Here is a 21,513-nt window from a genome sequence, read left to right as displayed (position 1 = left end):
CTTTCGGTGCTCTCTTTCACAGTGCCCATGAGTGTACCCAGTTCTTTTACTCTGTGGTTTGTGCTAAAAACCAGCTTATTGTTGATCCATCACAATACAATTTCTTCAGCCTCAGGTTGTGGTAGACAGGCCTTATAAAGCCCAGAGAGTCGGGAATTAGGTGCTTTTCAAGCGGAAAGTTGTGCTCACCTATCTCAGCTGTGAACCACCTTGTCACATGAGACACACTCAAAGGATTAAGTCTGCATTGGTACAGTCCTTGTCACTGCAAGCTGAGGTATTAGTAAGGTTTGATGAAATGATTTTTTCATAAACAAGAGTTTCAAGCAACTGTCTATTTGGAAAAAGAATTTCTTCTTTCCTAAGCTTTCACTTTTCTCTTTCACTGTTCTGCTGTTGTAAGAGAAATTGCTTTCTGGGTTTTATGACCAACTAAAAAAATTATCTGATAAAAATATTACTTCTACTGACAATAAGTCTGTGGATACTTAGTTAACCTGTCAAACTTCAATAAATTTGAAACAGCACAGAGGGTCTGCATCAGGATTCTGCTTTGTTTCACACAGCCATGGAGTTTCTGAGCTATTGAGGTCCCTAAAGCTGTTTAACTGGATCATCAAACTGTAGCCTGGAGCTGTGCACAGACATTTTTCCCTAGATCCATCAGAGCCAGGAGAAGGGCTGTTGTCCTCGTTCCTGTGTGCTGCTGGAATCTGTCATTGTATACACACACACACATATACACAATTTGCCAGTTCATCTGCTTGTGGCTTCCATGTGAAAATGATGGGCTGGACACTGCCCAGACCCTTCCTAAGCTGTATGCATTTGATGAATTGGGCTAAGAAGATATTTGGATGGTTGGCCCAGGTGTCAGTTTTAGAGAGGCAGCAAACTCCAGTATGAGCAGGCCAGAAAGAGTTGGGGAGTGTCCAAAGGAATGGAGGAGGAGAAGTGTTTGGGTGGGAGACCACAGCCTGCGCCAAACCACAGTTATGTGCAACTCTGTAACATCCGTGTTTCTCTTACCCCTGCACACTGAAAGTTGTTTTATAAAAGTGAACTTAGAATTAGCTTCAATAATTAGGAGAAAATTTGTTTGCTTTTGCTGTCACATTCAAAAGATGCTTCCATTTCTTCTTTTTTCTGAAAGTTTAGTTGAAGTATCGGTGAACTTCTGGAGGCTCTTATGTTTCTATTTTTGCTCCACCTGTGCAGCTACACTTCCTTGTTATATCCCTGACCTTAATTCTGTCCTTCCTACCTACCTGTTCTCCACAGGAACAGGGCTACCAAAGGGATGACTTTGTGTCATTCATGGCTGCAAGGTTTGAATACCCTCTGAACATCAGGATCCTAAACATGAATGTTTAGTCTCTTATTATTTCTCATTTGGCCTGGGGACACTCCAGTTATTACTGTAATATTATTATTACTACTGAAAATAAATATAATGCAAATTAATATCAGCTCTATTCAGCTCCACTCTGTGTGGGAGAGCTTTGTGCAGCTAACATCCCTTCAGGGAGTTTATATTAGATTGATGAGACAACAGTGAATTCTTGTCTGGTTTATAATATGCTGATTATAAAAAATTCTGGCCAAGATGATCTAGAGTTTTTAGTGCTTCAAGCAGACTCTGGAGTTTGTTAAGAAGGTATTCTTATCCATCCTGCTAGAGGAAAGCAAAACTGTTTAAAAAAGATAAAAATAAAAAATTATGTTAAGCTTGCATTGTTCACCTATTTGGCTTGAGATCCTGTCAGGCTCTTTCTATTGCTAAGAGAGGGTTGACCTTTAGAGTATCAGTTCTTTCTCTCTGCCAAAATGCTAAATCCATACAGTTTCAATATCCTTGTTGATATTATTGGTATTATTCTCATTTGTGACTTTGAGTACTCATGGCCTAGACTTTCCACTGATACAAATTCACTGTTGATACCAGTGGGGGGAATTTGACTTATATCTGCCAAGAATTTGCAGGTTAGTTTTCATTCTTACATGTTCCTTGACCTGCTCTGGGAGAGATTCTGTTGTTATTGACCAAGACAAAATTTCTTTTTTCTCTTCAATTCTTCCATTTTTTGGGAGATATACCCACCATACACTGCACATCTAATCACTCATGTGCTCCTGTTACCTCTGCTCCCTGAGCTGGGATAGGCCTCCCTGAAACCTTTGGTTTCTCACAACAGAAGTCTCTTGTATCATTGGCTCAAGCTGTTCATGGGTGACGTCCACAGACAGTTTTGGCAAACCAGACTGGGTGTTATCTTCCATTGGAGTCCTGGTGTCCCATGAGAGGCAGCAGATGCTTCTGGAAAACAGTTCCTCCCATGGAGATGTTGAAGGTAGGCAGAGCTGCAGTTCCCCTCGAATGGACACCTTCTTTTGCCCAGCTCCAGCTGCAGCTGTGGGTGGCAGCAGCAGGAATCAGCAGGCTGAGGCTTCAGGCCCATGTCACTAAAAGTACCACCATGAGCTGGTTCTGGTGCAGAGCTCCCAAAGGCACAGTCAGTGCCTGAGAGTCAGTAAGAGCCAAGTAATGCATGTGTGCTGCCTCGGTCATGTATGGATGTACTCTAAACAGCTGGCCCCTTTATATACTCATTTTCTATCTCCCCGTTTTGGGATAAGCTACTTTTACTTACAGAGACTGGATTTTTCTTAGGAAACTAAATCCTATACAAGCCATAACTGGCTCCACATGCCTGCTGTCTGACTGGCAAAGTCTTTGGCTTTTGTTTTGTTGAACATGTCTTCATCCTTTTTTTGGTTCCTTCTATTCTCATTTCTTCTCTAATTTCCTTACTTAGACCCTTAATTTTTACTTATCTTTTTTTTTTTTGCTTGTTTTGTACATAGTTATTTTTTTATTCTCATGACTCCTTTCTTCAAACTCCTTATCCATTTTCCTCTTATTATTTCTCTTCCATCCATGCTGTGTGTCTCTTGTTTTGTTGTGGGCTTTTTTTCTCTTCACAGGGGACATTTTCCTCCTGAACACCAGTAGACTCCCAGATAGATGTGAGTTCAGCCTGCAAAGCCCCATCCTGCCTGGGAGCTTGGATTCTTGCTTGCTGGAACTGGCCATATGTTCCCAGGATGCTCTTCCTCTCCTCCAGAGATTCACAGTTGAAATCAGATATGTGGAGACAAACAAAAATACAATCATTTCTCTGAGAGTTGTCCATGAGGAGAATGCTGGGTAAGACAATCAATTTTCAACTGTTGAGCCTTTGAATTGCAAGGTAGAGTGGAGTTCCTCCAGGCTGCTGTTTATCAGTGTCTTTTGCCTTTTTGAGGTCATTGCTGCTATTACAGCAGAAAATAAAGGTGTAAGTGTCAGGATGAAGCACGCAGCCTCCTGACAGGATGCCTGTAACAGACACAGGTTTTGTGGGTCCCCTTTGCAAAAAACACACTAGCTTAGATCTCACTCTTCTTCCCTCACATTTAGAAGAGTGAAGAGTGATTAATGCTTTCACCAGTTCAAGGACTGCAGCTGTAAAATGCATTCAGTCCAAAAACTGCCTTGGTAATATGACTGATATCTCTATGGATTCAGTGGGTCCTATCATTGCTACAAGGGTCACAGCTCTCATTTTGAGGTGGGGTTAATTTTACCTCTTTAATAATTTCCTCCTTTCTAGTAGGCTCAAGAGCATCCACTTCTGCTCCATTTGTAAAGTTCAGGGAGGGAAAAAACTGAGGCTAGAGGTAAGAAGAGGTGAAGGAAAACAAAAGAAGGTGTAACAACCCCAGATCTTGTCCTGTATTCCCTTTGCTCTTGCCTGTGTTTTACTTTTTCATTCCTGTGTGTAGCAGGATGCAGTAAGGAAGTGAAATGGGTAAAGGGAGCAATTCACAACAGGAAAAAGAAAGAGAAACATCCACGTGTCGTCTAATTTTGCCATTTTCCATGTGCTTATTTTTCCTTTGCTGCAATCCGACTTGTAAGAGCATGGGTCAGACACATAACAGAGTTTTTTATTTCCATCACCTGACTGACTCCCATGGAGAACTTAAGCAATAGAAACCAGTTCTTGTTTTCTTTGAATTCTTTGGCACTCCCCAGGCTGCCATGGAGATCTGTAGCCAAGACTCCCAGTCAGCCAAAGATAGCAGAGTTTGACTAAAAAAACTTATTTTTCCTTCTTTCAGATCTTTCTCTCTCTTTCTCTCTGATTTTTAGCTGTTGCTCAGTTCCTTCCTTGCTGTTCCTTCCCCATCTTCTTGCCAATTTCACTGGGAATCTGTTGCATTTTCTGGGATTAGTTTCTAATATCCTTTTTTACCTACTCAAAGCTGCCTTTGCTGCTTTTTGTACATTTGACAGGCCTCTGCAGCTGCGACTCCATTCCCCTATGTAAACTCATAAAGTACCCTTTTTCTACACCTTACTGGTCAGACCGGGCTTTGCTGATAATCACTGCAGCATCTCTGGAATGGATCATGGATGTTGCTTAGCAGCTTCTTTGAGCACTGCAAAACAATTCTATGTGAAGTCAAGATTATCATCTCTCTAAAAGTGATGGCATTTAGATTTATTAGAATGAAGTTAGCTTTACTGGAAGTTGGCATAGACACTGGTATTACTTTTTCTTAGTGAAATGAAGCACTGGTAAGCTCAGAGAGTTTACTCTTAAGATTTTAAACAAGGGAGGTGATCAACTCCTGTTTGAAATCAAGATGGAAAGGAGGGATAGAAAAGAGATAAAACAAAGTTAGGAACCATGTTGGTCAAATACCCTTCCTTTTCCCCCTCATTACAGGGAAACATTAAAATCTCAGTACAATTAAAAAAACCTGACCAGGCAGGCAGAACAGAATTTATTTCTAACACAGTGATTGACCTGCTTCTTGCTAGGCAGGTAGCCTGAAATGAACATTCTCTCCATGATTAAGATTTTAACAACATTGGTTGTTAAGGAGAGACCACCCTGAAGTGTTCCCACTTTACAGGGACTTTCCACAGGGAAAAGGAGTTCTACAAGCTTTTCTGTGTTAACCAAACACTGATGCACAATTTAGAGCAAAACAAGGAGGACAATGAGCAGAGACCTTGAGATAGATGTCTGTGTGTGGTTCATAGTGTAACCAGAGAAAATTACTACCAAGGGATTGTGTTCAGGTCACAGTAGAAACTTGGACACAGAAAAAAGGCTAGGTGTCACTTTTTTCAGATAATCAGACAGTCCAGGAAATCATGCTTTGGCCCTTTTTGTCACCTCTCAATTCCATGACCAAGCTATACTTCATCATAAACTCCAGCTGCACCAGACTACTTCAGTGAACTGTCCTCTTTCTAGACCTAGACATTTTCTACAGATGGTGTTTTCTCCTTCAGGATCCATCTGCTACATAGCTCCCAAAAGCTTAGATATATGTCAAGTGTAAGAGAAAGCTTCTGTCCTGTTCACCTCACCAACTAATAGGATTTATCATTAAATTGGTAGTATTGAAGCTGCCACTATTTTGTCACACATAAGCCTTAGTGAAAGAACAAAGAAACAGATGGACCTTCAGCACCATGTTCTCTGAACACGTCGGGCAAAGTCACAAAGTGACAGTGTTTACTGTTATATACCACACCCATAGATCACGTGTATTCTGAGTTATTACCATTAAAAGGAGAACTGCTGAGGGAGTGAGGTGTTTGAAATTCTATGTATTACAAAAAAGATATAAAATTCTATTTCTCGTTATGTCAGTAAAGCTCAAACATCAGGAGCCCATAGCCTTGCTTGCAAGGCTAAGCCTTCTTTGTCTGGCACTTAACAAACTGTCTTCAGTTTCTCAGGGTTATGGTTATGGTGCTTATTCAGGTCACATCTAATATATTTTTCACCTTTTTATTTAAACTTTTTTAAAAAATGTTTTCACTATTTTGCTTATCCCACCTTTTCATCTTTATGACACAGACTCAGAATCAGCCACAGTTGAAAATTCTTGAGTCCTTTGTGGTTTGGAGTGGTTTCACATGCTTGTGTTTGTTGTGGACCACAATTATTTTAGTGTTCTCAGCTAAAACTTTTTCAGTAAGAAGCTAGTTTCTCTCAACTCTAAGTACTCACACTTCAGTGAAAATTAAAATGCATCATTTGGGGCAGGGATAATATTTTCCCTTTCTGCAGTCAGTAAGCCAAGCTGATTTTGTTCTATTTTCATTCTAAAATGGCCACAGGAGTCTTGGTAGGTCAGAAAGCAAAAAGCTCATGTCCATGTGCACACAGGTTTTCAGGTAGCCAACCTCACAAAACTGTTTATTGCTTAGTTTTTTGTGTCTTCCCCCCTTTTTTTTTGGAGGGGTGGTGGTGATGAAATACCCCACCATCTTCTGAGACACTTGTAGTAACTTGCCATCTTTGACACTTATATTCTACTAATGTGGTTGTTTTTATCCACTAAAGATATTTAACTTGTACTGTACAGATGACAAGGGAGTAGCCTGGTAAGTGTTCTCAGAAAATATCTAAATGTGTGCTGACAACAATGAGCAGAGCCATTTCTATTAAAAAATGTATCTACAAAGGGTGAGGCTGTCCAGCTGCTATATAAGACTATGATTTTTGAACACTAATCTGGGAGCATGATTTAGTTAGAGCCTCTTTTGCCTGTCTTGAACTTGCACCCAAAAATACACTGTGTCAAAGAATAACCCTCTAACATTTTGGTGAAGGCAGGAGGGGTAGGCATGTATTTTGCTCTCTCTGTTTCCTTTTAAGTCCAGTGGTCAGCACTGGATGTTTGTGAGGACTTGCAGACAACAGCTTCCTGTGTGTATAAAAGTGATGTAAAACTTCTAATTTTCATGTTCACTGATTGAGTCTAGAAGCATCTAGCATATGCAGCTTTGTGCAATAACCCATGCAGTAGGTCCCCCTAATTTAGAAAATGTTTCAGCTTTCATGTTCTGCTTTGTTTAATTTTTCAGTCCTAATGAAGAAACGGTTATTCTTTACATTAAATCTTTCTTAAAATTAATCATCAGTTACCTTTGTTGGATATGAAAAATCACATCATAGAAAGGATTGGTAAGAAGAGGGTGGAAAACATCTGTTCAGCAGAGAAGATTGAGAGGCTAGTGAAAACCCAAAGTGAACACTACAAATGAAAATTTGAAATTAAGTATTTGCAGGGTGAATCTTGAATTCTCTTGCCTTAAGCATTAGATAGCTTACAACTCCAAACTTTCCATCCATGCAAATTTCTCAAAATTATGTCAGACCCTGATTGTTCTTCCATGCATACAGATCAATTTTAACATCTCTTTTTAGAAGAAGAGTAATATTGCCTCAATACTTGAGATCTGGTTTGACATAAAATCAATAGTAAAGTTATTGCCAAGCTTGGCTTATCTGGAAGCCTGCTGCAATGATCCATTTTCTGCTGGATCAACAATGGGCTTCATTCCTGATTCCATTAAGAAAATTACATTGGCTCTGACTAGCCTCCATTTCAATGGTGGGACCAAGCAAAGGAGGTGTAATTATTTAGAGCATTAGAAATCTTACTGCAGTTGGATCTAGGGGGTGAGGCTTTCTCTGAAAGGGAATACCTTGATGATTAAGAGACTTCATACACAAAAGCACTCTGTGTGATGCAAAGCTGCTTGTCATTTTTGCAGTCTTTGGATGCTAGGCAGCTTTTTCTGCAGTGTTATAAATGGAGAAAATGTCAGTAGAGATATTTCAGTGCAGAACTAGGATGTTTTGTGGGACCTTAGTGCTCTGACTCAGAAGAGCTGCCAATTCACAGAAGTAGTGTCTTAAGACAGTGGCCTTGTTCTTCTACCAGATACCACAGCTCTCCCAGCAGAGATGGCAGAATGGACAGTGTGTCTTCCTAATTCATGGCACTTCAGAGCTTGGTTTATTGACTTAGATGACTAGTAGTTTTATTTTGATATACCAGTCTATAAACAGCAAGCTCCAAAGTGTCTGGCTGACAAAGCATATAGGATTAAGGTGCAGCAGCTGAACTAGTCATTGTTTTCAGCTGTGGGGCTCCTTAGTTGTTACTACTAAATGTACCGCTGGCTGTGAATCAGAGGCTGTGTGCTACAGGTTCCTGCACTCAGTGGTGTATTAACACTGGCAATACCATGATGTCCCAGCTGGAGGGTGGATTGTAACTTGGTAGAGGTACTAGAACTATGCCTCAGTGCTTGGCAGGTCTAGTATGCCTAATAAGTAAATACAAAAGATTTAAAGATTGTCCTTACCCTTATTGGCTCATTGAACCAATTTGATTATGGCCCATTTGTTCTTGTGGCCAACAGGATGCAATGGAATGATGAACAAAGCTGTGTCATGTAGCAGAAGTGACTCAGTTCTGGGTTAGTGCTGGATGGTCTTGGATGTTGTCCCACAGTGTGGCAGGGGGAATATATTTAAAAGAATATTTATGAGATATATTTATAGGTGATGGATGTTCCTGAAGCTGCACTGTAATACAAAATGAAAGCAAAGCAGCTGTTCTCCTTTGTTGGGAAGTAGAGATAGTGCTGTTGTGATTCAGGGCTGTACATTTCTGAAGATGAATTAAATTATAATGAACTATTGAATTTATCATGATGGAACAGGAAATAGAAGGGTCTTCTTGATAAGAAGAGATCAATTTCATATGAGTTCAGGTTATCTGTGGGTATTCATGCATATGTACAATTGTGAAAGTGAAAGGTGGGTGGATGCGATAGAAGGGATAGTAAAAAAATATACTGACAAAAGTATATAATTGGTTTGTGGAGGGAAGAATGCAAGAGAGGGTGATAAAAAATTAGTGTTGCTTTGGATTTTTTGCAAGTTGCTGATAAGGTGGTCTGTGATTTTCATATTGAGCCCAGAAGAGATATGTTTGTAATCTGGGTATTGCCTTCTAGGTGTTTCTGGTACAGGACAAGGGCTACATGACCACTTCATGGCAGCTGAAGGCATTTCCTAAACGAAAAAGTAATACTGGGAGCAGAGATGATTGACATCTCTTAACAATGTGACCTTATTATTCCATTGGCACTGACTTAGGTCACGTGTCCAGAGTGGCCCCAGTAACATCAGCAGTGTGTAGAATGTGGGTAAAACTATCTCTGTCTGATACTATTCTCAGAAAAGGGCTTAGAGCAAGGATTCTTTTGTCACTATCATTGCTCCAATCCATTTACAAAATAATAGCACATAGATTTAACTGTATTTTTCTGTCTTGTTTACATAACATACAAGAACAGTTTTTGGAAACAAAAATAAAGTAAGAGTATTTTTAAGAATTCTGCTGTATTTTTTAAATGACACTTGGGTACCTTGACTTCCACCAGACTTAATTTGAGTGAGGTACTTTGAAGATTCCCTTTTGGCATCTCTCAAGCTTTTGATATCTGACAACCATCTTTAAAATTAGAGTGCATAGGACCATTTGTCTTTCTCCAAACTGCCATGAATGCTGTGCAATTGAGAAACCTTTGCAGTCTGGAGGTTATGGCATTTGCTGTGTAGTGAAATGTAAGTGTTATGAGTAATCTGCATTTCCTGGAACAGCACTTCTCTTCTATCCCTTGCTTTGTGGGTGCACTGTAGTTTGCAAAGGTAGAAAATCAGATAGACAACACACAGATAAAGGTTTTCATTGGCACAACCAAGAAACATTCAGGGAGGGCCAGACATTTACTTCCAGAACACACAATGTCAGTGTTGGCTTGAGGAGATCCAGAGACTTGTGCAGCTTCTTGGTTGGTCTGTATTTTCAAGAGCAAACAGAACCACAACCATGTATATGGAAAGCTCATATTAGGGTGTGGCATGTCCAAAATTGGGATAATTTAAGTCCAGCTTAAGAATCACTGGGAATGGTTGGATCTATTCACCATTAGCAATAGGCTCTGCAGCAAAGATAACCTAACATGAGCTTGCTAGGCTGAACATCACCTCTTTTATATTAGCACCCATTTGTTATCTTACTATTTACATTCATTGATCCATTTCCTATGCAGACACTATTACCTCTCTTTGGTACAATACAGAATCTTTATGCTAAAGACTCCATGGATTCCAGTGTGCTGTGTGTATGTCTCCTAACATTCTGTTGTCCTCTAGGATGAAATGGAAATACCTGGTGGCCCAGATTGGACGAATAGAAAGACCTTTCACAATCACTCTGGTGTATTCAAACTGTGGAGCACAGGAGGTTGGAGTAGTGGCAGTGGGCTCCTTGCAACTCAGGAACTGCTTTCATGGTATGCTGCAATACAGACAGGTTTAGAATAATCAAATACATCCTCACCAAAATGGATGAGTGTGATGAGGGATAGTTGGATAGGATTTAAATGAAAGATGAATAACTCAGAATTACAGAACTGATTTAAATGATCCTCTCTGCTTTTCAGCTTTGCTTTGCTTGATCTTCATATGGGAAAAAAGAAAAAAAACCTGGACTTATGCTGAATCCAACAACAAGGATGAAAAAAGTCTTTACCCAGATTATTTTATCATTTAGTATTTTTCTCTCTTAAATAATCGAGGACAAAAGACTGCCCTGCGTTACCAAAGCCTTTTCTGTACTTGGGCTTTATCTAACAAACCTATGAAGAAAAGAAACATTTGTCTGCCCTGGTGGGGTCTATTTGCTACTGCCAGGCTGAGAATTTTTATCTAAAATGAAAATAATCGGAATGTAATTATTTTCTCTAAAGTACTGAGTGCTCAGCTAAGATGTCAGTTTTACCTGGAGCTTACAGTTTTGCTCTGAATGTTGTGCAAATGATCCTCAGTGGCTATGCAGAGCCTTGCTAATGTCATTGAGGCTTCTTAGAAGTGCAAGAGTCTGTCAGCACAGGCAGCCTTCAGGTTGGGGACATAATCATCTCCATTTCCTGAAGCTTATAAATTAATATAATGTTATTGCTTCCATTTTGAAGACTCTGTAGAAATAACTTGGAATGTAATGTAAAAGGAAAACACTATTGTGAGCATGGTTTTGATCATATTAGAGATTTAATTGTAGTCATTATTCTTTTAATTAAACTGATGCTATATTTTTAACGTAATATTTTTTTGACAGTCCTAGAGTTCTGAGGAGACACAAACAGCCTGAAGCACTGTGTTCTCAGTCTCTAAATAACCTGGTTCATGTATCTGGCACAACACAGTGTCATGAAGAAATACTGGTTCAGATTCTGTACCTGGATTGCTGCAGAGGTGTTCTTTTCTCTTTCTCCTGCAACTGGTTCACTAACTTTTGCATTTTTTCCAGAGTAGTAATAATCCCAATGGAACTTCTGTGCAGAGCTCTGCTAAAGGGCAGTAGGTCCATAACAGGCCTGTGCACATATGCATCCACAGGACAGGCTGGCTGCATTAAGAGTCGTGCTTTTGGGAGATATCAGACTTAAAAATTGTGTTCAGCCTGGCTGATGGGTACCTGTGCAATCAGTCAAATGCTCCCAGACTATAACTGACTAGACTAGTTAGTGTGCATGAATAAAGTTTGTATACAGTGAGCCAACTTGCTGGGGAAGCAGCTACTTCATGGGCTGGATGCCACAGCTGGAAGCTGGCACAGAAATGAGTCAGCAGCCGAAGTGCTGTTAAACCTGAGCCTCAACAGGGCACAGCAATGTGTCTGTCAGGGCTGGAGGTAAATGGGTGCCCCTGCCTCCAGCAGCAGAGTGCCATGCAGCATGTCACAGCTGCCTGGCAGGTGCACAGTCACGTGTGCAGAACTGAGGAGCACGTCACGGTCGAAAACTGCAAGGCCATTAATTTAAAAAAACCCCAAAAACTAAAGATAGCACAAACACAGCAGAAGAAGCACATGAGAAAGAAAAGAGCAATAAATTTGGTCCAGGAATCTCATGCTGGATAGAAAACTACATGAAGAAAGCAGAGATGAACATAATTTATCATACAAAGGACAAGGTCCTACATGTGAAGATTGATACACGTGAAGGGTCATACACATTCTGTCAATTAATCTCTAGGCTTTGTTCTCTTTTTTTTTTTCCATTAGAGAAAGAAAACCAAGGTCTTTTTATATATGACAAAGGCTCCACCTTCCCCTGCATTCATGGAGGCTGTGTCAGCCACCTACAGATCTGTGAATTCGTCAGTGATTGCCCTACCAAAGAGGAGGAAGGAGTGAGGTGTGGTGAGTATGTGACATGACACATCGTGGGAACGTTCATCCCATTAGAAGAAACAATTAAGAATAAAAAATGCATTAAATTGATTCCATCTTTAGATTAATTCAGTATTTTACCTCCTGAATTAATTTGGCCCATTTACATTAATTGGATACCAAAATTCTCTTTGAAAATTCACCCTGTATAGAATAAAACAGATTTTTTTAAAATTGATTTTGTTTCTTAAGTATTGCAGTAAGGAGATCAATGACCTTCCTTTCACAGTTACTGCTACTTCAGAGAAAGGCAAAACCTCATTTACATGTCTGCAGCTGGGTGAGAATTTCCTTCTGGACCCATGATCTAAACCTTCCCTTCAAGGAACGGTGTTAATCATCTTTCCCCTGTCAGTGACCAACAGCATCATAAATCTGTCCTTCCAAGATCCCAGTTCAGAGTTCTTGCACATCAGGACAGAGAAATCCCCTAACAATATATGTGGTGCTGAGAGGCAATGTTTAGCTTTGTTCCAAGTACAGTGGTGGAAATCTAAAATAATCCGATTTGCCTTCCTTTATGTGGACACAAAGCTTTGTGATGCCTGCAATTTTGTATGCAGCAGGACATTTACAAACATGTGGCAGTGATTTGCCATTCCTTAGATTACAGGGGCTGCAGTTTTGCACAGTGTTTAGAGTAGGACAGCACAAGAAAGTCTCAAATATTTCCAGAAGTCAAGTGTCGGCTTTCTAATGGTGACTCTGGAAATAAACAAATGAGACCTACTTTGACAGTGTAGCATAGGTGGGGTAACTTGGACAACTACAATGGATTTTCATTTTTGTTACTGTTTGTGTTCTTCCATAATCAAGTTTCTCCTATTTTCCTATTTTTTCTTGTTTTCGATTGTAGACCGTCTCCCAGAGGGTTCACATTGCTCTTTTGAAGAAGGTCCATGTGGCTGGACACTGAATGGAACTGCAGTATCTCCTTGGTCTATTCGGGGCTTTTCTGAAATAATTCAAGATGACTTATTTGTAGGGTCTACTTTGCAAGCCACTGGTGGTAGGTTCCTCATAGTTCTCTCTCCCACTCTCTGTGTATGCATGTATACAATAGCCTTGAATTTAGGTTTATTTAAATTGGTTTAAAAATTTTGGCATCGTTGCCAAATGAACCTCAGCATCAGTATTATCTATAACAACTTCAAATGTAGCTAAAATTAACTTTTGAACATACCTCAAAACTTTATATTAAACATGTTCTGCAAAAAAGTTAACATAAAACTGTCAGAGACAAGGATTCTCTTTCACCTTTAAAAAATCATGTAGTGTATACTTCTTCCCTCCTCCTTTCTCTTATGAGCTAGGCAGCTGCTGAGTTCTTCAGCAGTAATACAATAACTGCTGCATCACTAGGTAAAAATTGCCCAACAGAAATAGGCAGCTTGGAAAAAATCTTGTGAAGGCCTTTGACAGGCTCCTCTAGTGGGTTAGGAAGAGCATCACATATAAGAGTATCCCAACTAATCATACACATTCTGTGCCATAAAATACCACAATAAAAAAAGAGTCAAATAATTCCCAGAACTGTCAACTTGCTAAATAGGAACGACAGAGGCCAGACCCTCACCTGTTCAGGGTAAAAGTCAGAAGTGATAGCACGAGTCTTGCCTCACAGTTGCCTGCCAAAATGAAGGGTTTCCATACAACTGTCCTATTTGTCTCTCAAGAGCTTGTATTAAGCTCTCTTTGGAAACAAAGACTGCAAATCAACTCTTCCAGCCCAGTGTTTGTCTCAGCAAGAGTCATTGATGCTAATGGTGTAGGAATTAGGAGTGTGATTGGTATGTGCTTCTGTACAGGAAGATCTTGAGTGGTATCTGAGGTTTATGCACTCACCTTCCAAGAAGAGGTTTGGGATGTTGACTTTTGTGCTGCTGAAACACCAGTGTTTACTATGGCCTCACTTATAGATTCGCTCTCAAGCCATGCTTACACCTACATGTGCTTACTTACCTACAGTAACATTAATGATGTTAAATTATTTCAAGAGATTACACAAAACAGCAAAAGATCATTTTGTCTTTTCTGATTCACTTTTGTGTTCACAGGACACTTCCTCTACCTGCGAGCATACAGCACTCAGACAAGTGGTGTGGCTAAGGCTTACAGTACCAGCTTGCCAGCCAGTCTTGCCACTGAAGACTACCAGGTGTGTCACCCTGTCTTAGCACCTCTGTGGAGTAAATCATCAGGCTGTAGGCGCTATTTGCACAATTAGTCCATTCTCCTGTCCCTCTACACACTCTACAAAACTCTGGAAAGCAGAAGAGTTGCCTAAGCTGCCTAGCTGGCTGCTTGTTGAGAACTGGAAAGGAGATGTGAGGTGCACCCCCAGTAAGTTGAAAGCAGGAGTCCCAAATCAGCTACTCATTATGGAAAACTCCCCAGCCAAACTGTACCAGTTAGGTAAAGTTACTCCTTGGAGAGGTGCCCAGCAGCTGAATTGTATGGGGCAGCCAGGGTTTGTAGAAAAGAGAGTTGTCTGGATGTGTCACTGAGCCTTTCAGCATATCTGCTGCTGAGATTTCTCTTCATAAATTCTGCAGTACCTTTGCAGGAGTACTCCTTTGCAGGAGTTAATAATAGTTTCACTGAGAACAGGAGTGTGAAGTTAGGAGGCACTAGATTTTCCAGAAATAGATGAATGTAATAAACTTCTGATCACATTCTTCAGGAATTTCAAAATGTTGATGCAACCTGGCCTTGATAACATCACATAACTTGCCTTGCAGCTCTGAGATGCTAGGATTAAAAATATTAAATAATATTATAGTCATAACACTTAGGAAAATTGAGCTGCAAGTTTCAGCTGGAGTCCAGTCTTGCTAGGGGAAAAAGAGAAAGCTTTGATGCCTCCTAATTAGAGCTGGGAAAATAAATACAGTGCAGATGCCAGAAATGTAACTTTGGCATTTATATTTATTTGTAAATCCAGGTAAAATTTGCTAGATACTTCCAACAAAATAAAATGTGATTGGAGATAGGTTCACAAAACCAGGAGAGGAGAAGCACAGTAGCTGTTGGTTATTGTGTAGAGGTCACAGGAGATCTGGATCCATTCTCTCCTCCACTGGCAAGGATTTGAGCCCACATTGCAGGCGCAAGGAATTTCTGTGATTGTTCTTTGCAGAACGTGTGTGTGCTCCCTTTCCTGCCAGTACTGGATCTCTCTGGAACATAAAGGGCAGCTGAGCATTCAAAGCAGTTGTAGAAATGGCACTTTTCTCCTGCTCTGTGGCAAACTGGAAGTGGTTGCTCCAAAGAAAGAGGAACAAGTCCTGCGTCAAAACATTCTTTGGCCACATGATTTTGTTGTTCACTTGTCTTAGGGGTGCTACAATGCAGGGGGTGCCTATGAGTTGGAGCAGGCATATGGACTGAGGTTTCCTGCCTCTAAAGACAGTCCTTGTTTCAAAGGTATTTGGATCAGGACAGATTTCCCCTCAGAGAAGGCAATAACAAGGAAACCAGTCCTCTCACCGAGATGGTGTCAGCGACTGTGGATATTGCCATCAGTGGTTGAAGAACAGCTGCCCAACAGGAGTGTCATTTAGGGTCTTCCCTGAGAGAATTCTGTGCTAGTAATGGTGCTGAGTCAAATACAATCAGTGAGTGGGGGCTTAGTGATCTCTGTCATTAAACAGTTTGACCCAGACTCAGAGGTTTGGTGTCTCAAATTCCCAGGGAGGGGAGAAGTGACTACCTTTCCCTTTTGTCAAAGGTTACCATTCTTTTCCTCTTCTTCCTCTGTTACAGATTCAGTTCTCAGTGCATGTTTTTGGTAGCTACAATGGCACAGTGTCCTTCTCTCTCAGGGAAGAGATAAAGGGAGCTTCAATCACCTTGCCAATGTGGGAAAGAGCAGGGAGCTGGAGTGACCACTGGTTTCTCATCACCTTACCAATGCCAGTGCTTCAGAACCGGTAAGAGCTCGACTGTCAGCAGTCAGGGTTATCTCTATAGATTTAGTAAATTGTTACTATCTTTGTTGTGAAGGGCCACTTTCATTCCTGCCTTCTTCCAGGCCCGTTTTTAAGTGACTCTGCTTGCTCAGGAAGTATTCTGTCATAAGTGCATATCTTTGTGCACATGCACAGCTTAGCTCAACACAAGCCCACACCATGTGGCTGCACTTCTGTGCAGCCTCAAACAGTACTTAGGTTTTGGAAGAGCAATCATGTGTACCAAAAACCTTTTAGCAATCTGAGCAAGCCAGTGTACTCACAGTGTCCAAGTGCTCCCAGTAGGGAAACAGCTGCATTAGTATAGCTGCACTTTGTACTCCCACAGTAAAAAGCACTCCCGTGAGTCAGATGGGTGCTAATCCCACAGTGTAGCCAATTCAGCTGTCCAGTTTAGGATCTGTATCAGTGCAGCTTAGGCAGCTGGAGATCCTTCATTGCCACATTACTATGCAATGATTTCAGGAAAAGACTGCTGCCCAAATGAGCCTTGCACTAAAGTTTTCATGGGTTTAGATGTGGAAATTGGTTTTAAAATGAAGTTAAATATTGAAGATTTAAAGAATTTCAATGCAATCTGATTTTATTCAAGTATTTCTCCTCCCTCACCTAATGTCACTCAGACTCAAGCCATCTAGCCGGCCTTGATAGCTGGTTATTTTGCACAACATAAACATTTTTTTCCAAGTTCTCCAATCTGGTTTTTTTTGCATATTCCTGGGGAAGGCCTGTTTCTCATGAAACTTAAGACAAAAAACCCCTCCAAGTCTATACAGTGAATATTATAAATGGAAATGTATCTACCCAGCATTGACAATAAATAATATCTCAAAATTTATGGGATAAAAAGTGTGAGAAGATTCCAAATATTCTCTGCATCTTTGTGTAAAAGGAGAGGATTTGGGTCTGGAAGTGATAGCTATTCAGACCCAAGCAGCAGTAAAACTCAGAGAGAGAGAGAAAATGTTGTTCTACCCTCTTTCTAGTTTAATTTCATTATTACCTTTGGTCTTAGTATTATCATGTGTTCACCATACACAGCTTTGCCATGAGTGATTCGTTTAGGGTCTGCCTGCTAGCACTGTATTTAATATTCTTGTCTGACACAGTCTGAAGTCCTGTGGTTAGTATCTGTTTAGTTATGCATATGTAAAGTATGACCAGTGAATTAATTAGTGCAGAATAGCTCTTTTCTCTGAGCACTTTACTGTGAACCTGTCTGCAGCAGAGACCAAGGGGCTCTTCAGAGATATCTAAGACCTTCTGCCTCCTCTGATATAGTCCCTTATGCTTGTTCCCTGAAGCCTCCAATTTCTATATTGGCTCTTAGTTCTGAAGCAAAATGGATCTTATGTGGCAGAAGGGAATGGACAGCAAGAGGCTTTTTTGGAGCACTAACCAGCATGGCATGAAAAAGAATTGATATACAAATACTCAAATATTGCAATGTTTGAAAAAGTTGAGCACTTAGGCAAAATGAAAGATGTAGGTAGGTCATGCATGCATGTGTTTATTATGAGAGTCTCTTTCAAATAGTTCTATCTTGTTTTACTTCATGAAACCTTTTTGTATGACATTTTCAATTTTAAAACTGAGCAGCACAACAGCGACAATCACTGTGAGTAAGGATGGAACTGTTCAGTCTAGAAGGCAAATCTGTACTACCTGTGCTAGCCAGGTGCCTGACAGAAAAAATAAGTTGTCATTTGCTACACTGATCTGTAACAGACACAGAGCAAGTACACACTTTGCTAGAAGGTGCTGCAGCTATTTCCCCAAGGGAGGAAACCTTGATCTTTGTGCTCCCAGTCCTCTTGTCTTGTTCTTTCCTTGATCTACTCCTTCTGTCCTGTCTTACCTGCTTCTGTGGGCATTTGGTGCCTTTCTTCTTTGTTTTCATATACTTGGTCTCTTTCTTCTGCTTCAACCTCCCATTTGGGAACCTGTTTTATCTGTCTCATGCTTCTAGTTGTAATTTCCCATTCTGAACTTCCCTGCTTCTTGTTTCCATCTGTCTTTCAGCAGATGCTGTCTCTGTGTGTTGTTTTGTTTTGGTTTTTTCATTATTAATCTGAATCCCTTCTCTGCACTTCCTTTCTCCTCCTAGTGATCTCTTGCATACATTTATTTCAATGATCCCAGACCTACAGTAAAGGTTTATTCCCAGTATTCCTGTTTGATTGGCTATTTAATTCTCTCTGTAGATCTTGGGTCCAAACTCCCTGCACACCAAGTCCAAGCTCCTCTGCTCTAGAATTCCCAGTGAGCTCCCAGCCTCTCTCCAGGATGACACCTTGTTCACTCTGGATTCAGTTCAGGCAGCTTTTTTTTCTCCTACTTGGCCAGGATCAACAGCAGGAACAAAGGCTGGGTCAGAAAATGTTTATTCATTAATTTGGAAGGGCAGTTATTACCTCACGTAGCTGAAGCAGGACCTGACACAGTTCATAACAGCACTGCATGGAAAGCACCATTTAGCCTGAGACTTTCAGATATCCAGGGAAGACAAAACTACAGGATTAAAAAATACCAGGCTTGGAAGTGTCAGGGATTTAAAAATTTCAGATGTATTTTCTTAAATTTTTGATTGATTCTCATTCACATGGAAAAAAAAAGCTCATGTCTGCCATGTGACTCTCTTCCTCACAAATTTCAGATCCCACCTCAAATACACGGAGTGCTTAAAAAGTTACCAGCATTTTTGAGCATGGTCAGAGTCATGAATCTGTGCATTGTCTCATCCTCAACACTCACAAAATGTTTTGACTGCTAGAAAAGTCATACCAAATCACCCAAAATAGAAAAGTTCAGCCTGAATTGCTTTAACGTTGGTGAAGTTGAAAACAATTGTAAAGAGAGGTGCGTGATGAACATTCCTGGACAATTTTACTACAGTTTGGTATAAAACTACATGAATGACTATTCTGCATATTTATGGGCGTTGTCAGCTTTCCCCAGTAATGTAAGCTCTATCAATGCTGTGCTTAGGGTAATTTTTAGTGCAGATTTTGAGCTGGCATGTTGTTTTTCTGTATCCCAAATCTTCAGGAAACTTTTGTCCTTCTCTTGCTACAAGAAAGTGCTATACTTTCCCCTGGTTCCTTAAGGGAATGGTAGGCAGTAGTAAAGTGGGGAGGAAGGGGACAGACCACAGAGGGAGAAGAGTAGACATGAATTGAAAGTCAGGAAGTTGCTGTAGCAGGTCATGGACTGCTTGACGGGGCCAGAGGTAGAGAAACCTTAGCAAAAAGAACAAGGAGGATATGAAGGCTCTATTTAGGGAGGTTAGCAAGACCTTCATCCAATGAATTTATTTCTTAGGAGAGAAGGAAGACACAGTTTTCTGATCAGCCTGACAGCTGGGCATCTATCTACTTGGAAAACTGCTTCTGGTGATTGGCTGGCAAATTCAGTTACTTGGTTCACACACACAAGGAAAAAAAATGCTATCAGGAGAAAACCAAACAGGCAGAGGACCAGACATCAGAGAGCTGGAGAATGTAATTTGTTGGAGTCAGCAGAAAGAGATCAATGGACAGGAACACTGGAAACCCCTCTGGCTAACACAGCACTGAGTTCAAAAGGCAAATTCCTCCCCTTTTTCTGAAGAGGAAGGGGAGGCATACAGAGCCTAGAGGTTATGAAATGTCAGTTCTCATGCACTGAAGGAGGAAGGTCATTCTTCAAGGTCCCCCTTGTACTCAGCTGGAGCAGAAACCTACTTTGTAGCGCAGTGCCAGGGACCCTCGTCTGCTCTGTCTCCACAGACCAGATGCAGCAGGTTGACCTGACCAAGGGTATAATGCCATGTGAGGGCCTTAAGTATGGGGTAAGCTGTGCTGCTGTGTCTGTGCCTGTGGGTCCTAGAAGTACCCTGGTTCTGAGCTCAGGGTGCTCTGACTCTCTTCCATCAAACAGCTGGGAGAATTATTGTCATGTGTCAGTCAGTGGACTTATATACAAGGTTTGAAAATGTAAAGGTCTTGCTAAGTCTGCTATTGAAGAGGAGGGTTTCTGTAGGAAGGGGATCCAATGGCAAATTTCCCCACTAACACCACAGCTAAGAGGTTGTTCAAGCGACCCTGATTTGCATTTGCTGCGTTGACTCCCAGAGTGCTCAGATACTGCAGGTGTGGATGCTTTCATTTAAGCACAAGGGGTCATTCTTGAGTTGGGGTGAAAGCAGTTTATCCCTAAAGATTTGTATGCAGCTATGCAACTAACTGTGGATATCAACTAACATTTGGTTGGTGGGTGGAATGCACACACATGCTTTATTGCCACTAATTTGGGACAAGTGTGTTCCTAGGTTGAATGATTAATCTGTTATGCAGGTCAGTGCTTGATCTCTCATAAATCATCACTGAGCTTTATCAGAGACAGCAAGAGAGGTCCTGCCCATATGCTTTTAATAAGCTCTAAATGGACTGGACATCAGACATCTGTTTATTTCTGAAATGTAATGAAAACAATTCAGTCCTATCCATTAGAATGAGATCCTTCAGCTCATTTTCTTCCTTGTGAATTCAGAAGGTGGCAAAGCACATAGGACCTGATAGAACTCCTAGATAAGCAACACCTGGTAACAGTGGAAAAAGAGGCAGTCCAGAGAGCTAACTCTTCGAGGAATTATGGCTGAAATTTAAATGTCCTATCCTTCTGAGATAAACTCATCTCACCTTGTTGAGTTACATTCATTGAGGATCAGGCCCAAGACATTTGGATATTCTGTTCAGTTTTTACTCTATCTCTTTGGGAGTGGAAAGAAGGAGATTCCCCCCCCTCGCCCCGTCCTAATTCCCTGGCTGTTTCTGGTAACTGAACATGGATGGTTGTTGGTGTATAACAATTAGTGGGGGACAGTTGCTTGCATGTATGTGCAGGTAGCAGGGAAAGTAGGGCTCTCATTCTTGTTCCTCATGAAATGTGAAATTATATGAATGTTGTGGTGCTTACAAGGGGTTGATGTGTATCTAAGACATATAGCAAGCCCTTTTGGCTGCTCAGCTGGGCTTTTCTGGAGGAAGAATTGCAAATAGTGATGATCTTTTTTCCATGATAAGGGAACATTGTATTTTTAGGGGGGTTGTTTGTTTGTTTGTCTGTTTGTTTTGTTTTCCCCCTCCTTACTCCTTTGTTGGTCTTCTCTAAAACATCTGTCTTATTGCAAAGGTTTCAACTGGAACTCCTAGCAACTTGGGGCTGGAATTCCCAAGCTGACATTGCTATCGACAACATTACATTTGGCCTGGACTGCTTCACTGATGGTGAGCCACAAATGTTGCAGAATCCCCTAAAAAATTTGGATAATGTAATCAGCATCCCACAGATCCAGGATGTTCTGTTCTCCCCACAGAGTGTGCATGGATCATTT

At 40.8% G+C, this 21,513-nt stretch overlaps 1 protein-coding gene across 1 annotated transcript in view; it reads left to right on the top strand.

Moving 5' to 3' along the window:
- Window positions 1-21,513, top strand: part of LTK (leukocyte receptor tyrosine kinase) — a gene marked incomplete at its 5' end in the record, with an annotated part of 95,202 nt that overhangs the window by 42,500 nt on the left and 31,189 nt on the right. The window contains 8 exons of the mRNA XM_069018739.1: window positions 2,196-2,351; window positions 2,986-3,208; window positions 10,089-10,228; window positions 12,001-12,138; window positions 13,025-13,177; window positions 14,226-14,326; window positions 15,934-16,100; window positions 21,312-21,406. Of these exons, the coding sequence (XP_068874840.1) occupies window positions 2,196-2,351; window positions 2,986-3,208; window positions 10,089-10,228; window positions 12,001-12,138; window positions 13,025-13,177; window positions 14,226-14,326; window positions 15,934-16,100; window positions 21,312-21,406 (1,173 nt within the window). The remainder of the gene's footprint in view (window positions 1-2,195; window positions 2,352-2,985; window positions 3,209-10,088; window positions 10,229-12,000; window positions 12,139-13,024; window positions 13,178-14,225; window positions 14,327-15,933; window positions 16,101-21,311; window positions 21,407-21,513) is intronic.

This window comes from Aphelocoma coerulescens, chromosome 5, assembly GCF_041296385.1.
Source record: "Aphelocoma coerulescens isolate FSJ_1873_10779 chromosome 5, UR_Acoe_1.0, whole genome shotgun sequence".
NCBI classification, from domain to species: Eukaryota; Metazoa; Chordata; class Aves; order Passeriformes; family Corvidae; genus Aphelocoma; species Aphelocoma coerulescens.
This window is presented reverse-complemented; position numbering and strand designations above follow the sequence as displayed.